General features: G+C 34.0%; 1 protein-coding gene across 2 annotated transcripts in view; it reads left to right on the top strand.

The window, feature by feature from the left end:
* Ralgps2 (Ral GEF with PH domain and SH3 binding motif 2) overlaps window positions 1-24,018 on the top strand; it is a 163,893-nt gene that overhangs the window by 69,435 nt on the left and 70,440 nt on the right. For both annotated transcript variants that reach the window (XM_076831943.2, XM_076831944.2), the window contains exons 7-8: window positions 1,461-1,553; window positions 15,605-15,731. In XM_076831943.2, coding sequence (XP_076688058.1) covers window positions 1,461-1,553; window positions 15,605-15,731 — 220 coding nt within the window. The remainder of the gene's footprint in view (window positions 1-1,460; window positions 1,554-15,604; window positions 15,732-24,018) is intronic.

Below are 24,018 nucleotides of genomic sequence, written 5' to 3'. Positions count from 1 at the left end.
GCTAGCCTTCTACAAAGATGATATTTTGCAGAAGTGTCATAAAATTATCATTCTTTGTGATAAGTCAGATAAATAATTTTTTTAGCTAGTAGAAATTAATGACTTTTCTCATAGATTCTGGATTTCCATTATTGTTTTCCGATTTTTTAATTACATATTTTTAAAAACAGAATATATGTTACACTGAAAATCACCAATTTTTTCCCATCAAACATACCCTAGCTTTCTCATCAAATAATCATTTAATTCTTCAGTTTCAGGCCTTGAGTTATATTTGACAGCCTTTGCCTTTTTCCCAAGCCCTAATTCATAATTGATTTTTTTCTCATCACTCTAAAGTTGCTATATTCTGACTCTGCACTCTGTATTCAGTTTGCTATAAAACTAGCAGGTCTGACTCTTCTTTTGGTAGATTGTGTCAGTCACTGTCCTCTAGAAAGACAGAACTAATAACACTCAATATAAACGTGTATGAAGAGATCTTTAGAATTGCTCACGAGATTATAGGAGCTGGTAAGTCTAAAATTTGTAGGGCATGCCACAATGCTAGAAACTGAGAGAGGGGTTCTTTTCCTTATAAATCTTTTTTATTCATATGGAGAGTTGAACGTGGTGCCTAATCTATAGTAAATGCTTCACATACGCTATTGAATGGATAGTTTCCGAACTAGGTTAAATTACCTTTCTGTGTAAAGATATATATTCTGTTTTATGTTTTTTATTTTGTTTTTATTTGTTTTCTTTGGGTTTTTATTTAAATATCCTACCCACAGCATTTTCTAGATCTGGGCTTACCTGGTAACAGAGATAGAACTGTTCCAAAATGACTAAATTTTAAGACAGGACTTTTGAAATTTTATCAGGAAGTATGACAAAATGCTATCAGGCAAATTAGAATAAATGTTAAATCTCTAGGCAAATGAATAGAACCTAGAGTTGATAGGCATTTTCTGTATGCACCCTATAAAATGAATGAGAAACAAAGGATCTGGCGTTTTAGGAAGAAGTAAGAAATTGAGGAGATCTGGAATAATGGGCAGGAAACATGATGAACATCCTGAGTAGAAACTTTCTTAAAATTTGGAACACAAAGCAAAGGCTTAGTAATATTTCAGTGTAAGGAATGAGTTTTCTGCTAGAGTCGGAGTATGTGTTCATACCAGGTAAACTTGATACTGAACCATAACTGTCGTTTTTTAAATACATTTAAATCTGCCTTTTAGAGACAGATTTATTCCCAGTGCTTGGGGACAATATGAGGGTTAAACATGGAAGTTGTTTTATGGGCTGAAAACAATCTACTGTAAACAGAGTAGGTACTCTAAATACAGATCACAGGAGTATGGGTAGTAAATCCTGGAACATTACCACCTGTCTACATTGTATTTTCTAATCTTTATTTTTCTTGTATTTGCTTTTAAATTTCTTGTCCATTCTTCCCCCTTTTCTTAAATCTTCAGAAACTATATGAGCTGAATAACCTTCATGCCCTCATGGCAGTGGTTTCTGGCTTACAGAGTGCCCCAATTTTCAGGTTGACGAAAACATGGGCGGTGAGTATTCTCCCTTAATTAATGAATGTTAGATTTCCTGTGGGAGGTAAAGATATATTAATTTCTTTTGTAGTTCTTAGAAAGGTTAATATTAAATAGATAAGAATTTTAAATTACTTTGTACTTTATTCTTTGAAACCTGGATTTTCCTCTCCTTAAGTGATTGACCAGATTTATGAGGTAATTTGTGGATAGACTACAGTTTGATACTTTGGTTTCTTCTCTTTAGAGAATCATTTTTGTATCCTCTTTAAGTATCTTTAATGTAGTGTTTCATATTTGCCAATGGGAAAGTATAAAGACAAAATGGCATTTAATCATGTAAAGATTATGATTTTGGTAAGTTTGAGGAAAAATCTAAATTTACTGTTTTCAATTGCCATTATTTTTTTAGTCACAATCTTTATGGTTTTTTTCTTTAGGATTAATGGAAAATCTGATGGTAAACATGGACTAATAGGATATTACTATATGTTCTGATGATGTTGTGTTAATCGTTTTTGGTTCTATTACATTGACAAGGTTACAGTTTAAACTTTTGACATCTGCAAATTTGTTTATCTTCGTCTTTGCATGATTTTGGATTCTGTACTCAGTCTTTTCAAGTATTTTTAATTTAAATTTTATACATGTAATATTTTAGATTGAATTAAATGTATTTATATTCAGTACTATTTAATGTTAAGACCAGTGATTTTGTTTAGAGTCTGCTCCATGTTTTTACAAAGGATTAATGTGTTTTAAAGGTCTCATGCTTAAAGACCTGACTTTAAAAACTTTTTTGTTATTAAAATATCACTTTGGTTTTACTTAGCCAAGTGCTGCTTTTGCCTTTCCTAGTACTTGAAGAATCAGATGTTTTCTTACAAAAACCAGGTGGATTTCTGTATTAGAAAAACAGTGTGGAAGAACTTATCCTTTTTAGTTATAAGAACACCTGGATAAAAAGTTTTAATTATGGCCTTCATTCTCTTAAAATTTGAATTTCATGGACTAATGGAAATGCTTATCAATATACAATTATGAGTTCCATCCTTAAAGGTTTAGGATAAAGCATTATACTCTTGACTTCTACTATAGTTTAGAAATGAGATATATTTCCTTCAAGTTAATTTTTATTCCCCCCTGATATTTTTATCCCTCATGTATTTGCATGGAAGACTTATTTTATTTGCTAACAACTACATTAATCTGAAATGAAGTTTTGGTGTTTGTATTAAATTTTAAAGTATTTTTTAAACATTTTGTTAATATTTATTTATTTATATGTGGTGCTAAAACTCAAACTCAGTGCCTCACGCATGCCAGGCAAGTGTGCTACCGCCAAGCCATAACCTCAACCCTAAATTTTAAAATATTTTATACTGTGTTAGGCACTAATTGCCCAAATAATACAGAGTCTCATTCTTCTACAGCTTACCTTCTACTTAAGAAAGATAAACTATGACTAAGTAAATGATATATCATAGGGATAAAGTGCTCTGAAGTAAACAGGATAGAAAGGAAAGCAGGACAACACTGTTTATATAATATAGAAAGTCAATTCTCATAGGTGACAGGTGGGTAGAGTTAGCTTTCCATCACTGAGATAATCAACTTGAAGGAGAAAAGGTTTATTTCAACTCAGAAGTTGAAAGCACATGGTAGAGCAGGATGCTCACATCATAGTGACCTGAAGCAAATAGAGACAGGAAGGGGCTGGGGTCCCAATATTCCCTTGAAGGATATACCCCTGGTGACCTAACTTTCTCCTTTTCTACTTATCCTCCTCCTATATGTTCCACCACCTCCCAGGACTTGGGCTGGGGACCAAACCTTTGACATGTGGGCCTTCTGGAGACATTCCAGGTCTAAACTATAGCAGATAAATGCTTTGGGGAATTAAGGAAGCCATTTATGTGGATATATGGGAGTTGAGAATTTCAAGTAGAGTATGATAACAAGTAAAAAGTCAAAGATATGTTCAAAGAATAGCAGGGCAATCATTGTGACACAGTGGGCTAAGCCTAGGATTAGTGGCTAGGAGATGAGTTCAGAGAGATGACATTGAATCACATAGCAGAAATGCTATTTGCTCATATTCAGAGAGCTATAAAGTGTACAGGGTATGACTCTATTCAGCACATACTGTGTTTGAATTGATAAACATCCTTGTGACATGTGGGAAATTAGGGGAAAAAAAAGAAAGGTGGAGGGATCTTATGAAAATTGAATGGAGATCAATAGAATATAGGAAAGAAACCAGGGGAAGAAAGAAAAGGAGGGAAAGTGGAAATACTGGGTAACAATATTGGCTAAATTATATTGTTCTGTTGCATGCCTGTATAAATATGTGACAACAAATCCCACCATTATGTACAACTAAAAGGCACCAATAAAAAAGTATGGAAGGGGAAGTTAGTGGCTGACAATCTTGGGGAAAGGAGCAATTGGAACCAGCTACTAAAAAAGTAAACAGACAAAAATCCATAAAGTCAGTTGGATATACAAGTCTGAAGGACTGTTGGGCGCAGAGAGATACTGTGGTCATCAGAGCTAGATGGAATCACCTAAAGAATGAGCACAGATGAAAACCCTGGGACACACTTCAAGGTACAGATATTTGAATCAGCAAAGGAAATTATAGGTAGGAGTTTTCCACGGTCATACTAAACACTTGTTTTAAGAAAGATTGATCACCTTTGCCAAATGCTGACAATAAATTGAATAAAGTGAGAGCTTTGAAATACCCATTGAATCTAGCAATTACAGAGGATTGGTGACTTTGCCAAAATTGGTTTAACTCTGGTTGTGAGGTGAAGAATTGATTAGATTTGAGGGAATGGTGGCGAAAAAGTGGTGCATTTTTTTAGTGATTTTGCTGTAAAGGACTGAGAGAAATTATGCTGCAAAGAAATCGGGTAGTAACTCGGGAGGAGTAAAAGACGAAAGATGTGAGGTGAAGTGTTTTGTTTATGAAATGGGATTCATGACAGTATGTTTTAATGCTGGTGGAAATGACATAGTAGAATGGGGAAAACCACAAGACAAAGAACAGTTACTCCAACACAACATTATTCTTGAATAGATGAAAATAAATTAAGTCCGGTACTATAGTGTAACAGGAATAGTTTGTCCACTTTAACTGAAAGAAAAGGGATGCATTTGGTTACAAATGCAGGTCATTTGATAGATTGTATTGTGGGATTCTGTAGGCATTCTTCTGATTGCATTGGTTCTTCAGAAATAGAAGAAGCAAGGTCTGAGAATTTTGAGGAAGAAGTGGTGATAGGTTGAACAAAGAGAAAGGGAAATGAAAGTTACATCCAATAGAGTGAAGTCATAGTAAGTAGGAGAACATAATAGATTTGATAGGCCTTTATGAAGAATATACATGAGATTTTTGATAAAGTGAAACCAGTCAACAAAGTTATGTATTCTTCAACTAGGTTCATGTGCTCAGCTTAAATCAGGAGTAGGGCTAAGAATTGAATCTAATCAGAGTTGAGATTTTTCAACTCTGTACCAGAGGGCTCCAGGATAGTGCAAGAGATGAAAGAGGGAGTCTTCAAGACTTGTCTTGAAGGAAACCAAGCCAAGTAAAAGGATGGAGTTAATAAACAGTAAAAAGTTAATGTAGCCACTGGATTTCAAGTCCTAGTGGTATCAGATAATTACTCAATTCAAGATGACAAAAGGAATGGAAGATAAAAGTGATGAAGGTAAGATCATTGGAGGATGAGAGAGGTCAAGAAACTGAGACACCAGGGTATTGGGAGTATCATCTCTGAATATTACAATCACTAAGATTGATGATAAGGATAATACTGTTTCATAGGATCTTTTTTCTCTAATAAAGTCTTCAGAACATAGGAAAATAACAGTAGGTAAATGAGTGACATTAATGTGTTGACATCTTATGTAGTATTATCTAGCATAATAGCCACTAGTCCATGTTGCTATTAAATATTAATTATTAAAATAAAAATTCAGTTCCTCAGCTATACTGGCCAGGTTGCAAGTGCTCCATAGTCACATGTTAACTAGTGGCATTGTATTGGAGAGCACTGATCTACTAGTGCCTTGAACTTAATAGATGGCAGAGGATTTTAGGGAAGAAAGTGGAATAATAAACTGGAAGAGACTGTGAAGAGCAAGTAGTAGGATTATGTCTACCTACCTCCAAGCTCAATTTACAAGAAACTTGAGGAAAGGTTAAGACTTGCAGAGGACCAAGAGTTTCAGAGAGTATAGCTGGAAAGGTTTGGAGGAGTGACTAGGTCAAGTTAGAGAATAAATAAAGCTTGTTTGGGTTAAAAAAACCTATTTGTGTTAAAAAATTTTAATGACTGAAGAATTGAAGGTTTTTGTTTTGTTTTTTAACTGAACAAGAGAATGTACCAAAAAGTCTAAAACATCCTATAATAGGGGAAATATTGGAGCATTCTCCATAGCATCAAGGGAAAAGATGTACATTTTCTTTTTTTTTTTTTAAGATGTACATTTTCATTATTTTTTTTTTCAACATAGAGATCCTAGCTAGCATAATAAAATAAAAGAAACTGTTTTTCCTGAAAGGAATAGATAGGGGGAATTTTATTTATCATATTATAATTTACTCATCTATAGAAAACTCAAACTACAGATAAAACATGATTGAAAACAATTAAATTTCTCCTAAACAGAATTACCTTGTGATTAAGCAGTTAGTTTCTGAGTATATACCCAAAATAATGGAAAGCAAAAACATAAATATCTTTGTATCTGTGATCATAGTAACATTTTAAGTAGAAACGACCCAAACATCTGTAAAGGGATGAATAAATGAATGAAATGTCATATATATGTATAATGGAATATTATTTGGCATTAAAAAGAATGGAATTCTGCAACATGTTACAACATGGATGATCCTTGCAGATTTATGCTGTGTGAAATGAGTAGATACAGAAGGACAAATATGATTGATTCTACTTATATATTCTACATGACCTAGCATGATCATATTTATAGAGGCAGAGAGCAGAGTACTAGTTACTAGTGACTGGGAAAGATGCAAACAGGGAGTAATTGTTTACTCGGTATAGAGTTGTTATGATTTGAATGGTCCCCAAAGTTCAGGTGTTAAAGCCTTGGTCCCCAGATAATGGTGCTCTTGGGAGGTAGTGGAACTTTTAGGAGGTAGGACCTAATGGAAAGAAGTTAGGCCATTGGGCGGGTGCCCTCAAAAGGTAAATATTGGGACCGTGGCTCCTTTCTGTCTGTCTTTCTTCCTGGCTGCCATGAGGTAAGCAGCTTTGCCCTACACTCTACTCCCCATCATGACGTTTTGCTTTGCAACGGGGCCAAGTGATCATGGATTGAAAAAATGAGCCAAGATTAATTGTTTTCTCCATAAGAATAGGTTTAGGGCTGGGGATATGGCTCAGTTGGTAGAGTACTTGCCTCTCATGCACAAAGCCCTGGGTTCAATCCCCAGCACCACAAAAAAAGGGGGGGTGGGTAGGTTTATCTCAGGTATTTGTAAAGCAAAGGAAAGCTGACTAACATAGCTGAGAATTGGGGTCATTGCTATGACTATATCTGCTTATGTGATTTAGAAAGGCCTTTAGAATTGGTTTCTAGAGGGGAATTTGGAAAAGTTTGGAGAAGCAGGCTAGAGAAAGCTTGGAACATTGTAAGCAAAACATAATGGGTGATTCTGATACAGGAGCTCAGAAGACCAGAATGGTAATAGGAAAATGAACAGTGAAGGTGAAGACTATACTCATGAGGTTTCAGATGGAAATGAGGACTTTATTGGGAATTGGACTAGTGGCTGTTTGTGTTACATTCTGGCATGGAACAGCCTGTCTATATTTTGTCCATGACCTGAGACTTTGTGGGAGGCTGAGTTTAAAGGTGGCAGGGTTAGAGTCCCTACAAACAGACTGGTTTATCTGGCAGAGGAAATTTCAAGGTAGCACAGCATTCAGGCAATAGTATGAATATGGAATGGGGAGCAAAAGGGAGAGTGAAAAGTTTTGAAAAGCTTGCAGTGTGACCAGAAAAGAAATGTGTTTAAGTTTGTATGGTTACCTAAGACATTGGTGCCATTAAAAAAAAAAAAAAAAAAAAAGCCAGGTACTTTGCACCTGGTCAATAGAAATGATACCTTGAGGTCATCTCAGGAATCATCAAGATCACACCCATCTACTGGGTCAAAGCATTTTTTGGAGGACTCCTGAGGAGCCTTGCTCACACAGGGCTCCTAGGGAATTCTGGAAGAGAATTTGGAAAGGTTTGGAGAAGCAGCCTAGAGAAAGCTTCGTACATTGTAAGCAAAACATAATGAGTGATTCTAGTAAAGGAGCTCAGAAGCCCAGAATGGTAATAGGAAAATGAACAGTGAAGGTGAAGACTATACTCATGAAGTCCCAATTCAATTGCCTTGTTCAGCCATCTAGGTACTTGGGGGCTGCAGCAGTAGTATACCCAGGTATACCTGGAAGAGCTTGCAGCAGTGGCAGACTTTGGTATCAACTGTGTAATGTTGGTTTTGCAGACATTCAGAATGGAAGTCATGGAGGCTTCTGCTGAGATTTCAAAGGAAAATCTGAGGCCAGGCAAAGGTGGCAGGGTTAGAGTCCCTATAACAGACCCCAACAGGACAGTGCATGCCATTGTGGGAGGCTGAGGCTGCAGTAGAGACCATAGGAAGTCAGAGGTGCCAGAAGCATGGAATGCTACTAAGGACAGTGAGCAGAGTTTTCCCAAAAGAGTGGCCATCTGTGTTACAGCCAGGAAGGCTACAGCTCACACCATGCCACTGTATACTTGGTGCCAGACATGGAGCTAGAGGGTTTAATATTTTCCCTGCTGGGATTCAGCCTTGTTTTGATCCAATTCTTTTTTGCTGTTTTCTTACTGCTCCCTTTTAGAATGAATGTTTACCCTGAGCCATTATATCTAGAAGCATGTGACCTGTTTTTTGATTTCTACAGGGGCTCACATCTAAGAGTTTGCATTGAATTTCTAAGGAGACTTTGGATTTGGACTTTTGAGCAATACTGGAACTGTTGAGACTTTGGGGATTCTTGCAGATGGTCTAAATACATTTTGCATTATAAGATAGACATAAGCCTTTGGGAACAAGAGACAGAATGTTATATTTGTTTGTTTTTTAGCTGCAGATGGGCACAATATCTTTATTTTCTTAATGCGGTGCTAAGAATTGAACCCACACATGCGAGACAAGCGCTCTACCACTAAGCCCCAGCCCCAGCCCTGGTTTGATTCTTAAATGCTCTGTGAAGCCTTGGTTGGTAGCATGTGGCCTTGTTGGGAAATGATGGAAACTTTAGTAGGTGGGACCTTGTGAAGAAGTTGTAAATGTGCCCTTGCAGGGGATATTGGGTCTCTGGTCTGTGTGTATCTGTCGGTGTCTGTCTGTCTGTCTCTCTCTCTGGCTTCTGGTAAAAAAGTAAGTTAGCAGCTAACTTACAAAACTGGCCACATCTTCCCCCCACCATGATATTCTACCTCATTGCAAGCCCCGAAAACAGAGGAGCCAAGCAATGATGGACTGAAGCCAAAAATAAATCTTTCCATTCTTTAGGTTGATAATCTCACAGTGACAGAAATCTGACTAAGTGTTCAGTTTGAGAAAATGAACACGTTCTGGTTGTAATAACAGTGCAAATGTAATCAATGCCACTGAATTACACACTTAAAAATGGTTAAAAGAGTCAATTTTATGTTATTCCTGTTGTACCACAGGTTAAAAAAAATAGGGTTTATTAAGGTGGCTGAATATATGAATAATATACAAAATGGGTTACATTTCAGACAATTCAAAAGCATCATTTAAGAGGACACATTTTATAATATCAACAGAAGAAACAAAAAAATTTGTAAATGTGTAAGATCTATGTAACAGAAAATTATAAAACCATAGAAGATGAAGCAACATCCCATGTTTGGGAAAGGAAAATTTAAAGATTCAGTTCTCCCTGGATATATATAAATTATCTGCAACATGAATCAAAATCCCAGTCTGAGGAGGTAAAATGATCTTACAGATAGAAAATTCTATAGACTCTATCAGATAACTGTTAGACCTAATAAACACATTCAGTAGTATTCTAAGATACAAAATCAATATACAGAGATCCAATATTTTTCTGTATTCTGATAACAAACTATCTGAAAAATTAAGAAAAAATAATCTCATTTATAGTCACATCCAAAAGAACAAAATACTTGAATAAATTCAGCCAAGGAGGTAAAAATATTTGTACACTCAAAACTTTAAAATGTTGAAGAAAGAAAAGAAGATACATAAAAATGGAAAGTACCCTGTGTTTGTGGTTGAATTTATCTTGTTAAAATGTCTATAATACCTAAAGGGATCTGTAGATTCAGTACAATCCCCATCAAAATTCCAGTGACACTTTTCATAGCAATAGAAAAAATAATTCTAAAATTCGTATAGAGTCATAAAAATCCCAGAATAGCCAAAGCATTCTTAAGCATAAACAAAGGTGGAGGCAAAATATACTACAAAGTTACAGTTATCAAAACAATGTTAGCTGGCCAGATTTAATCATTCTACAGTGTATGTATACTTCAAAACATAGTGCTATAAATGACAATATTTATTATTTCTGTCAATTAAAAAGCAGTGTGTCATAGTATAAAAACATCCAGATGAATGGAACAAAATAAAGATTAAAATAAAATAGATAGTAATAGCTTGATAATCATTTTACAATATACGCAGTCAACTGATCTTTGACAAAGTGCCTCAATGTAGTATAGGGAAAGGATAGTCTTTTCAAGGAATGGTGTTAGAAAACTGGTTATCCAAATGCAAAAGAAAGAAATTGGATCCTTATCTCACATCATGTACAAAAATAAAATGGATTAAAAACTTAAAAGTTGTAGCGCTTGCCTAGCATGGGCAAGATACTGGGTTCGATCCTAAAGACCATATTTAAAAAAAAAAACATAAAAAAAAGATTCAATTCTTAACAAATGTGAGCCCTAAAACTATAAAACTACTTGGGGGGCATGCAGGGGGATGGAAGAAAAGCTTCCTGACATTGATGTTAAGACCCCATATAATCCTATATTCAAAAAATCATTATCTAGGCAACAAAGTACAATCAACCAAAACAAAAATAGACAAATGAAGCTGCATCATACTAAAAGGTTGCTACCCAGCAAAGAAGACAATCCACAGTGCAGAGAGAGTCTACAGAATTGAGAGGATGTTTGCTGCACATACATCTACTAAGGGGTTAATAGTCCAAAAATCTAATGCAAGGGGAAGAAAACAACCTATTTAAAAATGGGCAAAAGGGGGCTGGGACTGTAGCTCAGTGGCAGAGCGCTTGCCTTGGGCATGGGAGGCACTTGGTTCGATCTTCAACACCACATAAAAAATACACAGATAAAATAAAGGTATGCTGTCCATCTATAACTAAAAAATAATAAAAATGGGCAAAAGGATCTGAATTGACATTTTTCAAAAGACATAAATGACCAGCAGGTATATGAGAAAGTACTCAACATTACAAATCAGGGTAAATGCACATCAAAACCACAGCATGTCACTGCATACATGTTAGAATGGTGATAATCAGAGACAAGAGATAATAAATGTTAGGGTGTGGAGAAAAAGGAACACTTGTACACTGTTGGTGGGAATGCAAGTTGTGATAGTCATTAGGTAAAATAGCATGGAGGTGCCTCAGAATTTAAATAAATTTGCCATAACATCCAGCAATTAAACTAGTAGGTATATATGCAAAGGAATTGAAATCAATATCTCAAAGAGATATCTACACTTTGCATGTTCATTGCAGCATTATTCACAAAAGCCAAGATATGAAAGCAACCAAGGGTTAACGAATGAATGGATAAAATATGATATATGTACATAGTGGAATACCATTCAGCCTTAAAAAAGAAGGAAATTCTGTCATTTGCAGTAGCTTAGATGATCTTGAAGAACATTATCCTAAGTGAAATAAGCCAGATTCAGAGAAATACTGTATCTCGCGTGTGTAATCTAAAGATGAAGCAGAAAGTAGAAGGTGGGCAATAGGTACCAAGTGGCAGTTATGTAGAGTAAGTTTTGGAGATCTAATATACAACAAGGTGACTATAGCTAATAATTCTATATTGTATAGTTCAAATTTGCTAAGATCGTAAATGTTCTTACTTATACATATGTAAAGGTAACTACATGAGGTGATGGGTATATTAATAGCTTGATAATCATTTTACAATATACGCATGTCAAAACACATTCTACACCTTGAATATATAAAATTTTATTTTCTCATTTATAAACTAATAATTCTGGGGAGGGAAATGATTGGTTATAAAATTATATGGAGTTGCACAGATTTAGAAAGAGCCAAGACATTACTGAAAAAAATGGGGGTTAGGGACATGGGCACTTGGTCTCACCAATTTCAAGATTATTGTATAATTTGAACAGTGTATATCTTCAAATGAAACAGAAGAAAGATCATAGAAATAAATCCTTGCTTTAGAACTCTGACATATGACAGCACTGTAAATCAGTGAGGAAACAAGGACTGTTTATTAATTGGAGCAGGTATCAGTTTGGAGGAAAAAATTAATATAAGCCTCTATACTATTTTCTTAAATCATTGTCAGATGAATGAAAGACTAGAATATAAAATACAAAATGTTAATGTTACTGGTATATGGTTCTTATATAGAAAGGTGATACATGTACGTTTGTTATAAAACTTAAAAATTAAACTAACAAAGTCATACCAGGGGCAAACGATAATTGAGTTTCATAACCGAAGAATTATAATCTGCACCCAAGGCCAAGATTTAAAAAAATGCTTACCTAGGCAAATGCACACATGCATACGTATTGTATGGGAAGGCATATGAAGGGGATGAGGGGTAATCTGAAAGTATTGGTGATTGACATGAGCAGGCAGATGGTGATATTAAGGTGTTATAGAGATCTAACCAGAAACATTTGGAAATCTGTGGTCTCCTTTTTCATCAATGAAAGCATGAAGAGTTTGCCCCCATCTGCCCTACTGTTGGCCAAAAGAAGATGGAACCAAAATCATGTTGAGGTGGAATATTGGGAAGTACTTTGACCTTCTCCACCCTTTTTGCTCCTGGAGGGGGAGAATATAGTGAATTGACAGTATAATAAACATAAAATAATCAAAACTTCATAGTTATATCAAGTTTGAACTACCACTAGAGAAATTACCTATGTTAACATCAATTCTTTTTTTAAAATAAATATTTATTTTTCAGTTGTAAATACCTTTAAAAGGTATTGGACACAATAAAGGTATTGGACACAATATCTTTATTTTTATGTGGTGCTGAGGATCGAACCCAGGGCCTTGCACATGCTAGGCGAGTGCTCTACCACTGAGCCACAACCCCAGCCCCTAATTAATTCTTTATATTTATTATTCTTTTGAATGATTCTATCACATCTCAGATGAAATCCTATAATCTGATTATTTATCTATTCTGAAATTGCAAAATATGTTATTTATATACTTTACTATAATTTTAGTTTTCAGATGTGGCAAGATGAATTAAGAATTCAAGTAACTTATTTCTCTTGATATTGTACCAAAGTTTTTGAATAATTGATGTAGGAAAAAGAAGATAGGTTTATTGTCATCCCTACAATATTCCCTGTTTTGTGTATCTGACTGCTTGTTATGCATGAGAAAAGGATGGTAGCAAGCAGGGGTTCACACCCAATCTGGAGAATGCTAATCAAAGTGTGTTCAGGTGGGCCCAGGGGAAGATTGTAAAACTGCTGTTTTAGACCATAGAATATCTAAGACGTTATAGCAAAGGGCTCTTTGAATTATATTTTAAAGAGGGATACTGTTCATTTCTTTGGTAGAGATAATTAGCAGTTAATCTGCATCTTTGAGTATGAAAAACAGATCCCACCTGTACTATTTGTAATACTAGAAAGTGTAGTGGATTAGGTATCAGAATACTTTATGTCTAGAACCTGTCTTTGAGACCCTGAAAAATAGGAACAGACATCTTCGTGAATGGATGACTGAGAACATTAATATATTCTACTATTTGCAAACCCTGTGATCACCTTTGAATCTCAAACTCCTCATCTCCGATACTCAGACTTTCTTGTTAAACTTATAGAATTAGATGAGAATTGTATAGGTGGAAGTGTTTTACACAATATAAAATAACAGTGTTTCAAGAACTATATTAAATAGAAGTGATGAAAGAGGACATCCCTGTCTTGTTCCAGTTTTTAGAGGGAATGCCTTCAGTTTTTCTCCATTTAGAATGATGCTGGCCTGGGGCTTAGTGTAGATAGCCTTTATGATGATGAAATATTTTCCTGTGTATCCCTAGTTTTTCTAATGTTTTGAACATAAAGCTGTGCTGTAGTTTGTCAAATGCTTTTTCTTCGTCTATTGAGAGATGATCATATGATTTTTATCTTTAAGTCTATTGATGTGATGAATTATACTTAACTGATTTCCATATGTTAAACCAACCTTGCATCCCTGGGTGAATCCCACTTGATCGTGATACATGATCTTTTTGATATGTTTTTGTATTCGATTTGCCAGAATTTTATTGAGAATTTTTGCATCTATGTTCATTAGAGATATTGGCCTGAATTTTCCTTCCTTCCTTCCTTCCTTCCTTCCTTCCTTCCTTCCTTCCTTCCTCCCTCCCTCCCTCCCTCCCTCCCTCCCTCCCTTCCTTCCTTCCTTCCTTCCTTCCTTCCTTCCTGATGTGTCTTTGCCTGGTTTTGGAATCAGAGTGATATTGGCCTCATAGAATGAGTTTGGAAGTATCCTGCCTCTTTTTCTATTTCCTGAAATAAGTTGAAGAGTATTGGTATTAGTTCTTCTTTAAAGGTCTTATAGAACTCAGCTATTTATTCGTCCAATCCTGGGCTTTTCTTGGTTGGTAGACTTTTGATGGCATCTGCTATTTCATCACTTGAAATTGATCTGTTTAAATTGTGTATATCATCCTGATTCAATTTGGGCAAATTATATGACTCTAGAAATTTGTCGATGCTTTCAATATTTTCTATTTTGATAATGCTAAGTGAAGTTAGCCAATTCCAAAAAAAACAAATGTCAAATGTTTTCTTTGGTATAAGGAGACTGATTCATAGTGGGATAGGGAGAGGGAGCATGAGAGGAATAGACGAACTCTAGATAGGGCAGAGGGGTTGGAGGAGAACGGAGGGGGCATGGGGTTAGAAATGATGGTGGAATGTGATGATCATTATTATCCAAAGTCCAGGTATAAAGACACGAATTGGTATTAATATATTTTGTATACAACCAGAGATATGAAAAATTATGCTCTATATGTGTAATAAGAATTGTAATGCATTCCACTGTCATATATAAATAAAAATAAATTAATTAAATAACAGTATTTTGACATGAAATGAAGGTGAAATCTTATTACATAGTAGTGAAATAATAACTTCATGTGTTTAAGGAAAAAATTTTGTTCCTATTTTAGAATGGAAAAAATATTTTTTTTTCTGAACCTTTTAGTTAACACTATTGTGAGTTTAATTTATTATAAGTTTTACAGTTATTATTAGAGCTAGCCATCATTAGACTTATCAAGAAAAACTGACTTGTATTATAAAATTCAGTATCTCTTAATGATTCTGCACACATGACTTATTATTTTGAGGGGGTAGTCATTTAAAATATTTGGGCATTTGAGATGAATATAAATACATCTTTTAAATTAAGAAAGTGATCCAAGATTGCTGTGTCATTTAGAATAGCAAAGATAGAAATAATGTACTATAATTTACTACTTAGTTTATAATTTTATGTACATACAAAGGATATTTTCAAATAATTTTGAGTTATTAATAGACATGCCTGATTTTGTTTTACTTGTATACTACCAAAATGTAATTAAAGAAAGTATAACTTTGAAATTAAAATCCAAATTTGTACTAAATAGAACTTCAGATCTTTGCTACAATAAAACGGGACTTGTAAATAACCTAGGCTTTTCTGTTTGTTTTTTAGTTATTAAGTCGAAAAGACAAAACTACCTTTGAAAAATTAGAATATGTAATGAGTAAAGAAGATAACTACAAAAGACTCAGAGACTATATAAGTAGTTTAAAGATGACACCTTGCATTCCCTATTTAGGTGAGTTACGTCACTGTGTGTTTGAATGAAATTTGAATGAAATTCAAGGCATTGTAAAAAGCATATGTATTCTGAAAATAAATCATTGCAAGATTGCTAAGCTGAAAAAAATTGATTAAAGGAAGCTTTTGCTTTATTGTTTAGAATGTATTTTAATAATAAATTAGCCTTTTGCCCTTAAAGTTTTTTCATAGACAAAATCATTTTCTTCAAAATGGGCTAAATGGTAAAATGGTGTTTTAATTATGCTTTTAAAGAATGAGATGGTAGTTTATAATGAAGCTTAATATATGAACTGAACATTGATCAAAGTTCTTGACAGATATTTCAGTGTGAGTTCTGAAGAGTAAATCTCAGTGTATATTGGTATTATCGTTTGCCTGGATAAAATGAGTCATGTAACTGTAGAAATTTAGCCTAGTGCTGGGACAGTTCTGTATTTTATATATCATATTATTAAAAATTTATCTCCTTACTATATATCTTACATTGTTTATAAATAAAAAAACTATTTAAACAAAAACTATTTAAACGGTTATTATTAGGACTAGCCATCATTAGACTTGTCAAGAAAAACTGTGACTTGTATTACAAGCATTATAATACTGTTTTCAACAAAATATGAATAACACTTTTAGGTGTTTGAATGAAGTCTCAAATAAGCTGTCCTTTTACATTTGTGTGTAAATTAAATATGTAGGAAAAAAACTCCAGATGTATATACATAGCATGCACTAAAATTAATTGGTCTGATCCTAGTAGAGAGTAAACACATGATAAACAGTTGTTTTTTTCTATATCCATATCCCCCATCTTTACTTTGTCTCTTATATAACTGTTCATATGGGATTTCAAGATAATTATTTCTGTAATTGAGAAGTCTGTTTAAGAGTCTCCCACCGTGTGACTCTCAAAGTCTTTGCAATATCAGTAACTAGAAGACGAAGCAGGGCCAAAGGCAATGGATATACACCCATTCAAGAGTATGGGTGTATGCCATAGAGTATCAGCCTTTAAAAAAAAAAAAGTTGAGCTCATTAGAACATTGTGGGATGTCCAGTAGGAATAGGGACATGTTGTGCAGAATAGCCTAGTTAGCCACTGCACAGCATGTGTTCCACTTTTTAACATAGCCATGGTGTGGCCATACATGAAAATGTAAATTGGAGAAAAGGAGGAATGGAGGATTTTTTTTTAAAGTAGTATCTTCATAATTCACAAGAATATAAGCTTTTATATCATTAAGAACATTAGACTGAGAATTGCCAATCCTTATTTCCAAAAGGGCTCTACTATACCTAGCTTTCAAATCATTGATTTGAACCTTTTTCTCTTTACCTAGAAATAGCATGCATAGGATCATAGAACCATGTTCTTTAGGCTGGATGGGGTCATCTTGATATCTTTTAATATACTTATTTTACAATTTAGAAAATCAGAGTCCAGAAAGGTGGGAGAACTGGCTCATGATCCTAAGAACTATTAATTTGCCACCTAAAATCTTGACCTGACATGCTCTAGTTGCACCTGCTAAACTCTCATGATAAACTCTAACAGATCCTGTGATTGTTTTCCTTTTCATTGAATTCCATAATTTTTATCTTGTAGGAAAAAAATTATTAAAAGTGAAAAAATGACAAATGAACCCTTAAGCTATGCAGGGAGTGTTGTTTTATATTTTTCCATAGTGAAGACTTATTACAGAATTTGAAGCTCTGTATTTGTGTGCATGTACACCTCATGTATATTTATATACACTCTCATATGTGTACACAGAAAGATGGGGCGGAAACACTAGCAAAGTTGCTCAGTGGAATCCAGAAAGGTTTTTTCTGTTAGAGACTATAGCTGTTCTCTCACAGAGAAATACTGAGTTGCAGATAATTAATTAATTAGGAGAAAATATTAAAATGATTATCTTTTCTGTGTCTTCAGTTGATTTCTAATGACTCCTCTTCAGTTTCCTTTGTTTTTATATGTTCTCATGACTTAATAAGGTCACCACTCCCTTACTCTGGGCTGCACGTGAAGCAGAAGAACATCATGGCCAAAGGGCTTGTCACAGGAAAGATACTCAGTCCATGGTGACTAGAAAGCAAGGTGGGGATTTAAGAAAGATGAACCCTTCCAGGGCTTGCCGCCAATGGCCACCTCCTCCAGCCATACCCCACCCGCCTGCAGTTACCACCCAGTTAGTCCATTCAAACTATGATGGACTGATTACATTACAGCTCTCACAGTCCAGTCATTTCAGTTCTGGGTGTTCCTTCCATTAACATTAGAGCTTTTAAGGGCCACCTCATATCCAAACCATAACACTTACAGTCTTCATATGTTTCATCTCTATCCTGTCATGTGATGAAGCATATAGATTGTGAGATGATTGTGGACCATTTGGCATAAATACTCAAAAAAAAAAAAATTAGCTAAGTTACTATGACTTATTTTAGTTAGATTCCAGCATGAAAATCATCATTTAATGTGGTGACAGTTTGGTTTTCTCAAGAAAAACTGAGGCAGACTTTTTTTTTTTTTTTTACAACTTTTTAACTTCTTGATTTACATCTTAGAAAGATAGTTCATTTTTTTATTCCTGAACTTCAGTACTAAAGTGTGTTGAATGCAGATTTTAATTAACCTTAGCTTATTTTCTGTTATATTTACTTTTTCTTATTTTATTCTAATTTATAATTAAGTCTTGATTTTTTAAAATTTAACTTGCCTTGATTTCAGAATCCTTTCCAACTCATCTGAAAATTGGCTTAGTACTGCTGCCAAAAATTTAAGCATTTATAGATGCTGTACATTTAATAAGATAGACCTTGCCCTGAAGACATTTGGAAGATAATACTCCTTATATAATTTGGTGTCTTCTAAAACTGTTCTTCTTTAGGTATATAAGATTTGCATAATGCTACCCTTTATCCCTTGTATCTACAGAGATTCTTATGGAAAGAATATATCAACCAAAAGAATCTATAATGTGTAGAGAAGAGGTAATGACTCTTTCTCAACATGAGACAGGTAGTCTAAACTGATAGTGTTTTTTTCTGCTAAAAATAAGAATCCAAATCAACCATTCTTTGTGATGCTTAAAAAAAGGTATAGGTTTATGTGGTGATAAAACCCTTAAGTTGTTTGTTGTTGTTTCGGTACCAGGGGTTGAACCCAGAGGTGCTTAACTCTGAGCCTTTTTATTTTGAAACAAGGTCTTGCTAAGTTGATGAGGCTGGCTTTGAACCTCAGCCTCCCAAGCCACTGGGATTAGAGATATGCACCATTGCACTAAAACCCTTGTTTTCATACTGCCAAATGTATCTGTAATTCAGTGTAGATTGACTTATAAGAAATAGAAAATGTCTTCTTGGCTCCCCACTCCTCATCCCTTGAAATATTGCCTGTTCTGTTAGTTTGCATTCCAAAGTAAAAAAGTAGTCAGCCTGGACAATATAGTGAAAAATTCTTAGCTCAAGGATGCAATTTGTCTAGAGAGGAATAGTTTGGCAAATCTTAAGGAAAATTTTGTTTTATGTGAGAATTATTGCTTTAAATCTGAAAGTCATTAACAGTACTCATTTGTTCTTGTCATTGGAAAACAATCTTATTGAAGAATTTGGCATGGGATGTTTTGCTTTGCTTCAGAGATAGAACAAAATTGTACAAAAATAATTTAGTTCTGTTAAACATGGTAAATACTCCTTCGGCTGTGTTTTCTAAAGCCTTGTTTCTATTTTACTTATTTAATGGGAAGATGCAATAGCTCAGCCAGAGCTTTCTCAACCAGGTAGCTTTCTTGGATAGAACACATATTTTTTTTTAAACTATGGAAATAATTGTTTTAGTACTATATATTGCATCCTATTAAGTAGAAGTAGAATGTTACAGAGGAAGTTTTTATAAAATCTCTAGCCCTTTTGTAGGAAGCTTGTTGGCTGTTTTGATATGTCTAGATGCATAACTCCTTACTTTAAAGAGACAGATCTCTCTCCCTTTCCCCTTTGCATTTTTAACTTAAAATAGCAAGAGAGCTGCCTCTATCATAACCTTCTATAATATCCGTCTTACTCCCTGCTTTCTGGAAAATACCGTTTTATTTCTATAATTTTTCATTAGTCATCTCACCCCCAACAAAAGTGGAAACCCTTGTTTGTCTTGGTTCAAGGCTTTAGCATGTGATCAAAAGAATTTAATAAATATTTGTTGGTTCAATGAATTAACTTAAAGGATCCTTTTCTAGCTCTTCCTATTGTTCCAGCAACTTTGTTTTAATTTTTGTTTAACTACAATAAATGTATTTGTGTGGCATATTTGCATGGATCAACTCTGTACTCACCCCAGTTTTCTCTTGGTGCCTCAACTGGCAACCAGCTTTGCTGAGCACTGTGCTTGGTCCATGCCTTTGTGGGACTTAATATCACTTTAATAACCAAAGTTCAGGTTGATATCATTGCCTCATGAAAAACTCTCCTTTATGCTGTTTTGGGAGAGGCATGTTGTCATCTTTTGCATTGCATTGTTAGTGGTGTCTTCATCACAGTTACCAAAATTTTTAAAGCATACCTAAACTTAGAAGAATCTTAAGATTGTTATCTGATCTTTTTTTTTGTTTTTTAGTCATTTATGCGTGTATTGCCATGTGGAATACTGTTCTCAGAATATAGTTCTTTAATTTTACATTAATTTAAGAAATTTCTTTTAACCTATTACAAATATTTTTAAATAATAATTTCAGATAATTTCAATAAAGCCCAAGACTTTCTTCAATTCTGTATGAATCAATGGGCTGTTTTCATTTCCCTTTGATATAATTTTACTTGATTAAATACATAAAAGACTCTGTGATCTCAAATGCCTTATAGTGTAAAACTGACACTGGCTTTTAATATTTTAAGAATTTTCTCCATTTTATTTTTTTGACTTGATTAGTAGATAGTACACCATGGATTATTTGGCGCTATTGTTTTGATTACATGTTGTTATATATTGTATTCTAAAACAGCAACAAAACATGTTCTGTCATTTTCCTTTGAATCCTGAGAATGAGCTCTGACCAAATGGCAGCTTGCCCTGGCTTTTTCTTCATCCAAAATTACATTCTCTTTTTCCAATACCTCATTTATATCATTTTTTACCCCTTTTTAAAAAATATTTGCTTTTTAGTTGTAGATGGACACAATATCTTCATTTTATTTATTTTTATCTGGTGCTGAGTATCAAATCCAGTGCCTCATACGTGCGAGGCAAGTTGTCTACCACTGAGCCACAACCCTTTCTTTTTTATACACTTAAAATTCCTCTAGTTTGGGGGTTTGGTTTTTTGTTTGTTTGTTTGTTTGTTTTAGTATGTATTTTCTGAAGATTACTCTAGACCAGAGACTTGCAACATAAAAGAACTGAGCATGGAGTTGCATCTTATATTCGTAGTTTTTAAGATCTTTTATCTTTCTTTAAAGAAAAGTAGCAGCTATACAGCTCTGCCTGCTGATCAGATTCCCCCAGCTGTTCTTACTGATAAACTGTTTTTTTATAATTATTTTTAGCAAACCTTAACAGAAAAATTAAAATTTTAAGAATTAATATGCCTGACATTGTGTACTTTACATAAATTTCCTAACACCTAACAATTTTTTTTGTGTGTAGTGTTAGGGATTAGAACCCAGGGCCTTATGCATGCAAGGCAAGTACTCTACCAACCGAGCTATATCCCCAGCAGTTTTACAAAGTAGTTGATATTAGTCATATTTAACAGATAAAGAAACTGAAAAAAAGGGAGATTAAATTGAATTACCAAAAAGATATACATTACAACCATTTTATTTATAGTTTAAAGAAAGCATTATGAATTACATTAAAGGTTGTGGAATCTGTATGGGTTAAAATTTTGGATTTGTGTATCCATCTTTCCTATAATTTACTGTAGAATTAAAATTTGATAGTCGTTACCTTCACTGATAAAATTGAAATAGGGTCTAAGTCTCTTGAAGGATAAACTTAACTGCGTTTATTAACAATAATTGAACATAAAGAATCCTTCTGTAAACTCCAAGGCAAGGTTATATGAGTTCAATTTTACTGCATGTAAGACAACCACTTTTTTATTCCAAGCTAACCTAGACCTTACCATATAAGTTACCTAACCTAATCTTGCACAAAACTCATTTTAGGCTGGAATTCCTACTGTGGGTATTCTTGCCTTGATTTTTTTTTAATATGAATAACTATTTTTATCTTTTTCAAAATATTTTTCTGGTTCAGTTTCACTTTCTAAGGATAACAATAAATAATACACCATATTACTCATTATTATATAATAATCATGACATGATATATAATTTATACTAGGCTACTCCATTACTAACTTCATTTAACTTAACTACATAATATCAGTATTTCATTTGACTTCATATTTCCTATCAATATCTTTCCACTATTTTTCATGATGTGATATATATGGTATGATCCTGAATACCAAAATATGTTCCATATTTCATACCAAAACACTTTTTCTAACAAAGCAGCAATAATTTGTCTTCCTATTTTGACATATTTACAAAAACATGGAGTATATCTTATTCTGATTAGGATTCCAGTCTTGTGAATGTGCACGATGTTGAGAGTCATTGTGATGTATTCATATATGTACATAGGAAAGTTATGTCAGATTCATTTGCCTTGACTTTTCATTTTGTTTTTAAATCAGCTACCTGCTATAACAGCTATTATGTTGGATCAGTGTAAAAACTTGGATTTTGTGTACTTTAAACATTGATTGATTACCTCTGTATAAGGCATCATCATTACAGAAAGCACATACGTGACTAGTAATAATGTGATAGCTACAATTTATTGGTTACTTATGAATGATTCTGTGTGTTTTACATATATTACTTCATTTGATCTTCACAATAACCATATGATTATTATCAACATTTACACATAAGGGAGCTGAGGCAAGAGTATATGGATTGCCAAAGATAACACAGCTGCCAAAGTAATGTTGAGCCACAAGCCCAAGCTGTTTTGACTTTAGAACCTACACTAACCATCGTATAATACTTACTTTTATTCTGCTCTCTCAAGGAACATGATTCCCCAGGTTATTCTTAAGCTTTCTAGGGCCTTCATAGCAGAGCTACATGAAGACTAGAATGGGCCCATTGGCTAAGGCAATTTAGCATTCAGAACAGCTTCCTAATTTGTATGTTGACTTCCATGTTATTCTAGTTATAAAAATATTGTGTGAAAATTCTGTAAGACTTGTCTTTAATGAGTTTTGGGGTATTTAAGTGTAAAGCTTGTAATTCTGTTGATAAATGGAATGCTTTGGTACAGTTTTATTCAGTTAAATTTAGTATAAAAATTAGATGCCCAATTCCTCCTTGAAATCTTAGATTTTTTTTTGTTGTTCTGGGAATGGTGGGGAGAGAACTCAAAGCCATCTTAAGATAACCAAAGAATAATGCAATTATAAAAGTATAACTTTCACCAAAAGTTTTATTTTGAGATGTGGCAGATGAAAAACATTGGTCTAGTTGATGGACTTGAGTTGTTCAAATAGATTATCTTCAGAACAACCCATTCTTGTAGACAAATTGCCTCACACAGTTCTGGTTGAATTGCTTCTTGCTAGGGCAGAGGTCTTGTGGTATTCCTTTAAATTTTTAGTTTCATAAATGACTTTTTTTTTTTAGTTATAGATGGACGCAATATCTTTATTTTGTTTATTTATTTTTATGTGGTGCTGAGTATCAAACCCAGTGCCTCACATGTGGAACTCAAGTGCTCTGCCACTGAGCTACAGCCCCAGCCCCTCATAAATGACTTTTAAGGGAGGGTCAACTCTAAGCAGTGAACATATTTCTGGAGGAAATTGTTCCCGAAGGTCCCTAATAAAGCTGATTGCAAAGATGAGTTAAAGATAGTGTAAGACTAAGTTAGTCAGACCCACTGCTCTGAAGCTCTTAAATACTTAGTGATGGAAAGATATCTAATTGTTTTAGTACCACTTGTAAGTATATACACTTATAAGTATATATGCTTCTAAAAGCTGTGTAAGCTTTCTGACTTGACTTGCTGAAAGGATTTTTTTTAACACTAAACATCAGGGAAAAAATATAATTTGTCTGTAAAACATTGGTGCATAAATGCTTTATTTTATTTGATGTTGACCATATCAAATGAAAATAATATTAAATTCATTTATATATTTTTAAATAATTTTCCATTTAAGTAATGCATGTATTATTTGCACATTTTTCATTTTAAAAAATAATATATGTATTTCAGT

This window comes from Callospermophilus lateralis, chromosome 13 (genome assembly GCF_048772815.1).
Source record: "Callospermophilus lateralis isolate mCalLat2 chromosome 13, mCalLat2.hap1, whole genome shotgun sequence".
Lineage (NCBI taxonomy): Eukaryota > Metazoa > Chordata > Mammalia > Rodentia > Sciuridae > Callospermophilus > Callospermophilus lateralis.
The sequence above is the reverse complement of the archived record's forward strand: the minus strand, read 5'-3'. Positions and strand labels throughout refer to the sequence as shown.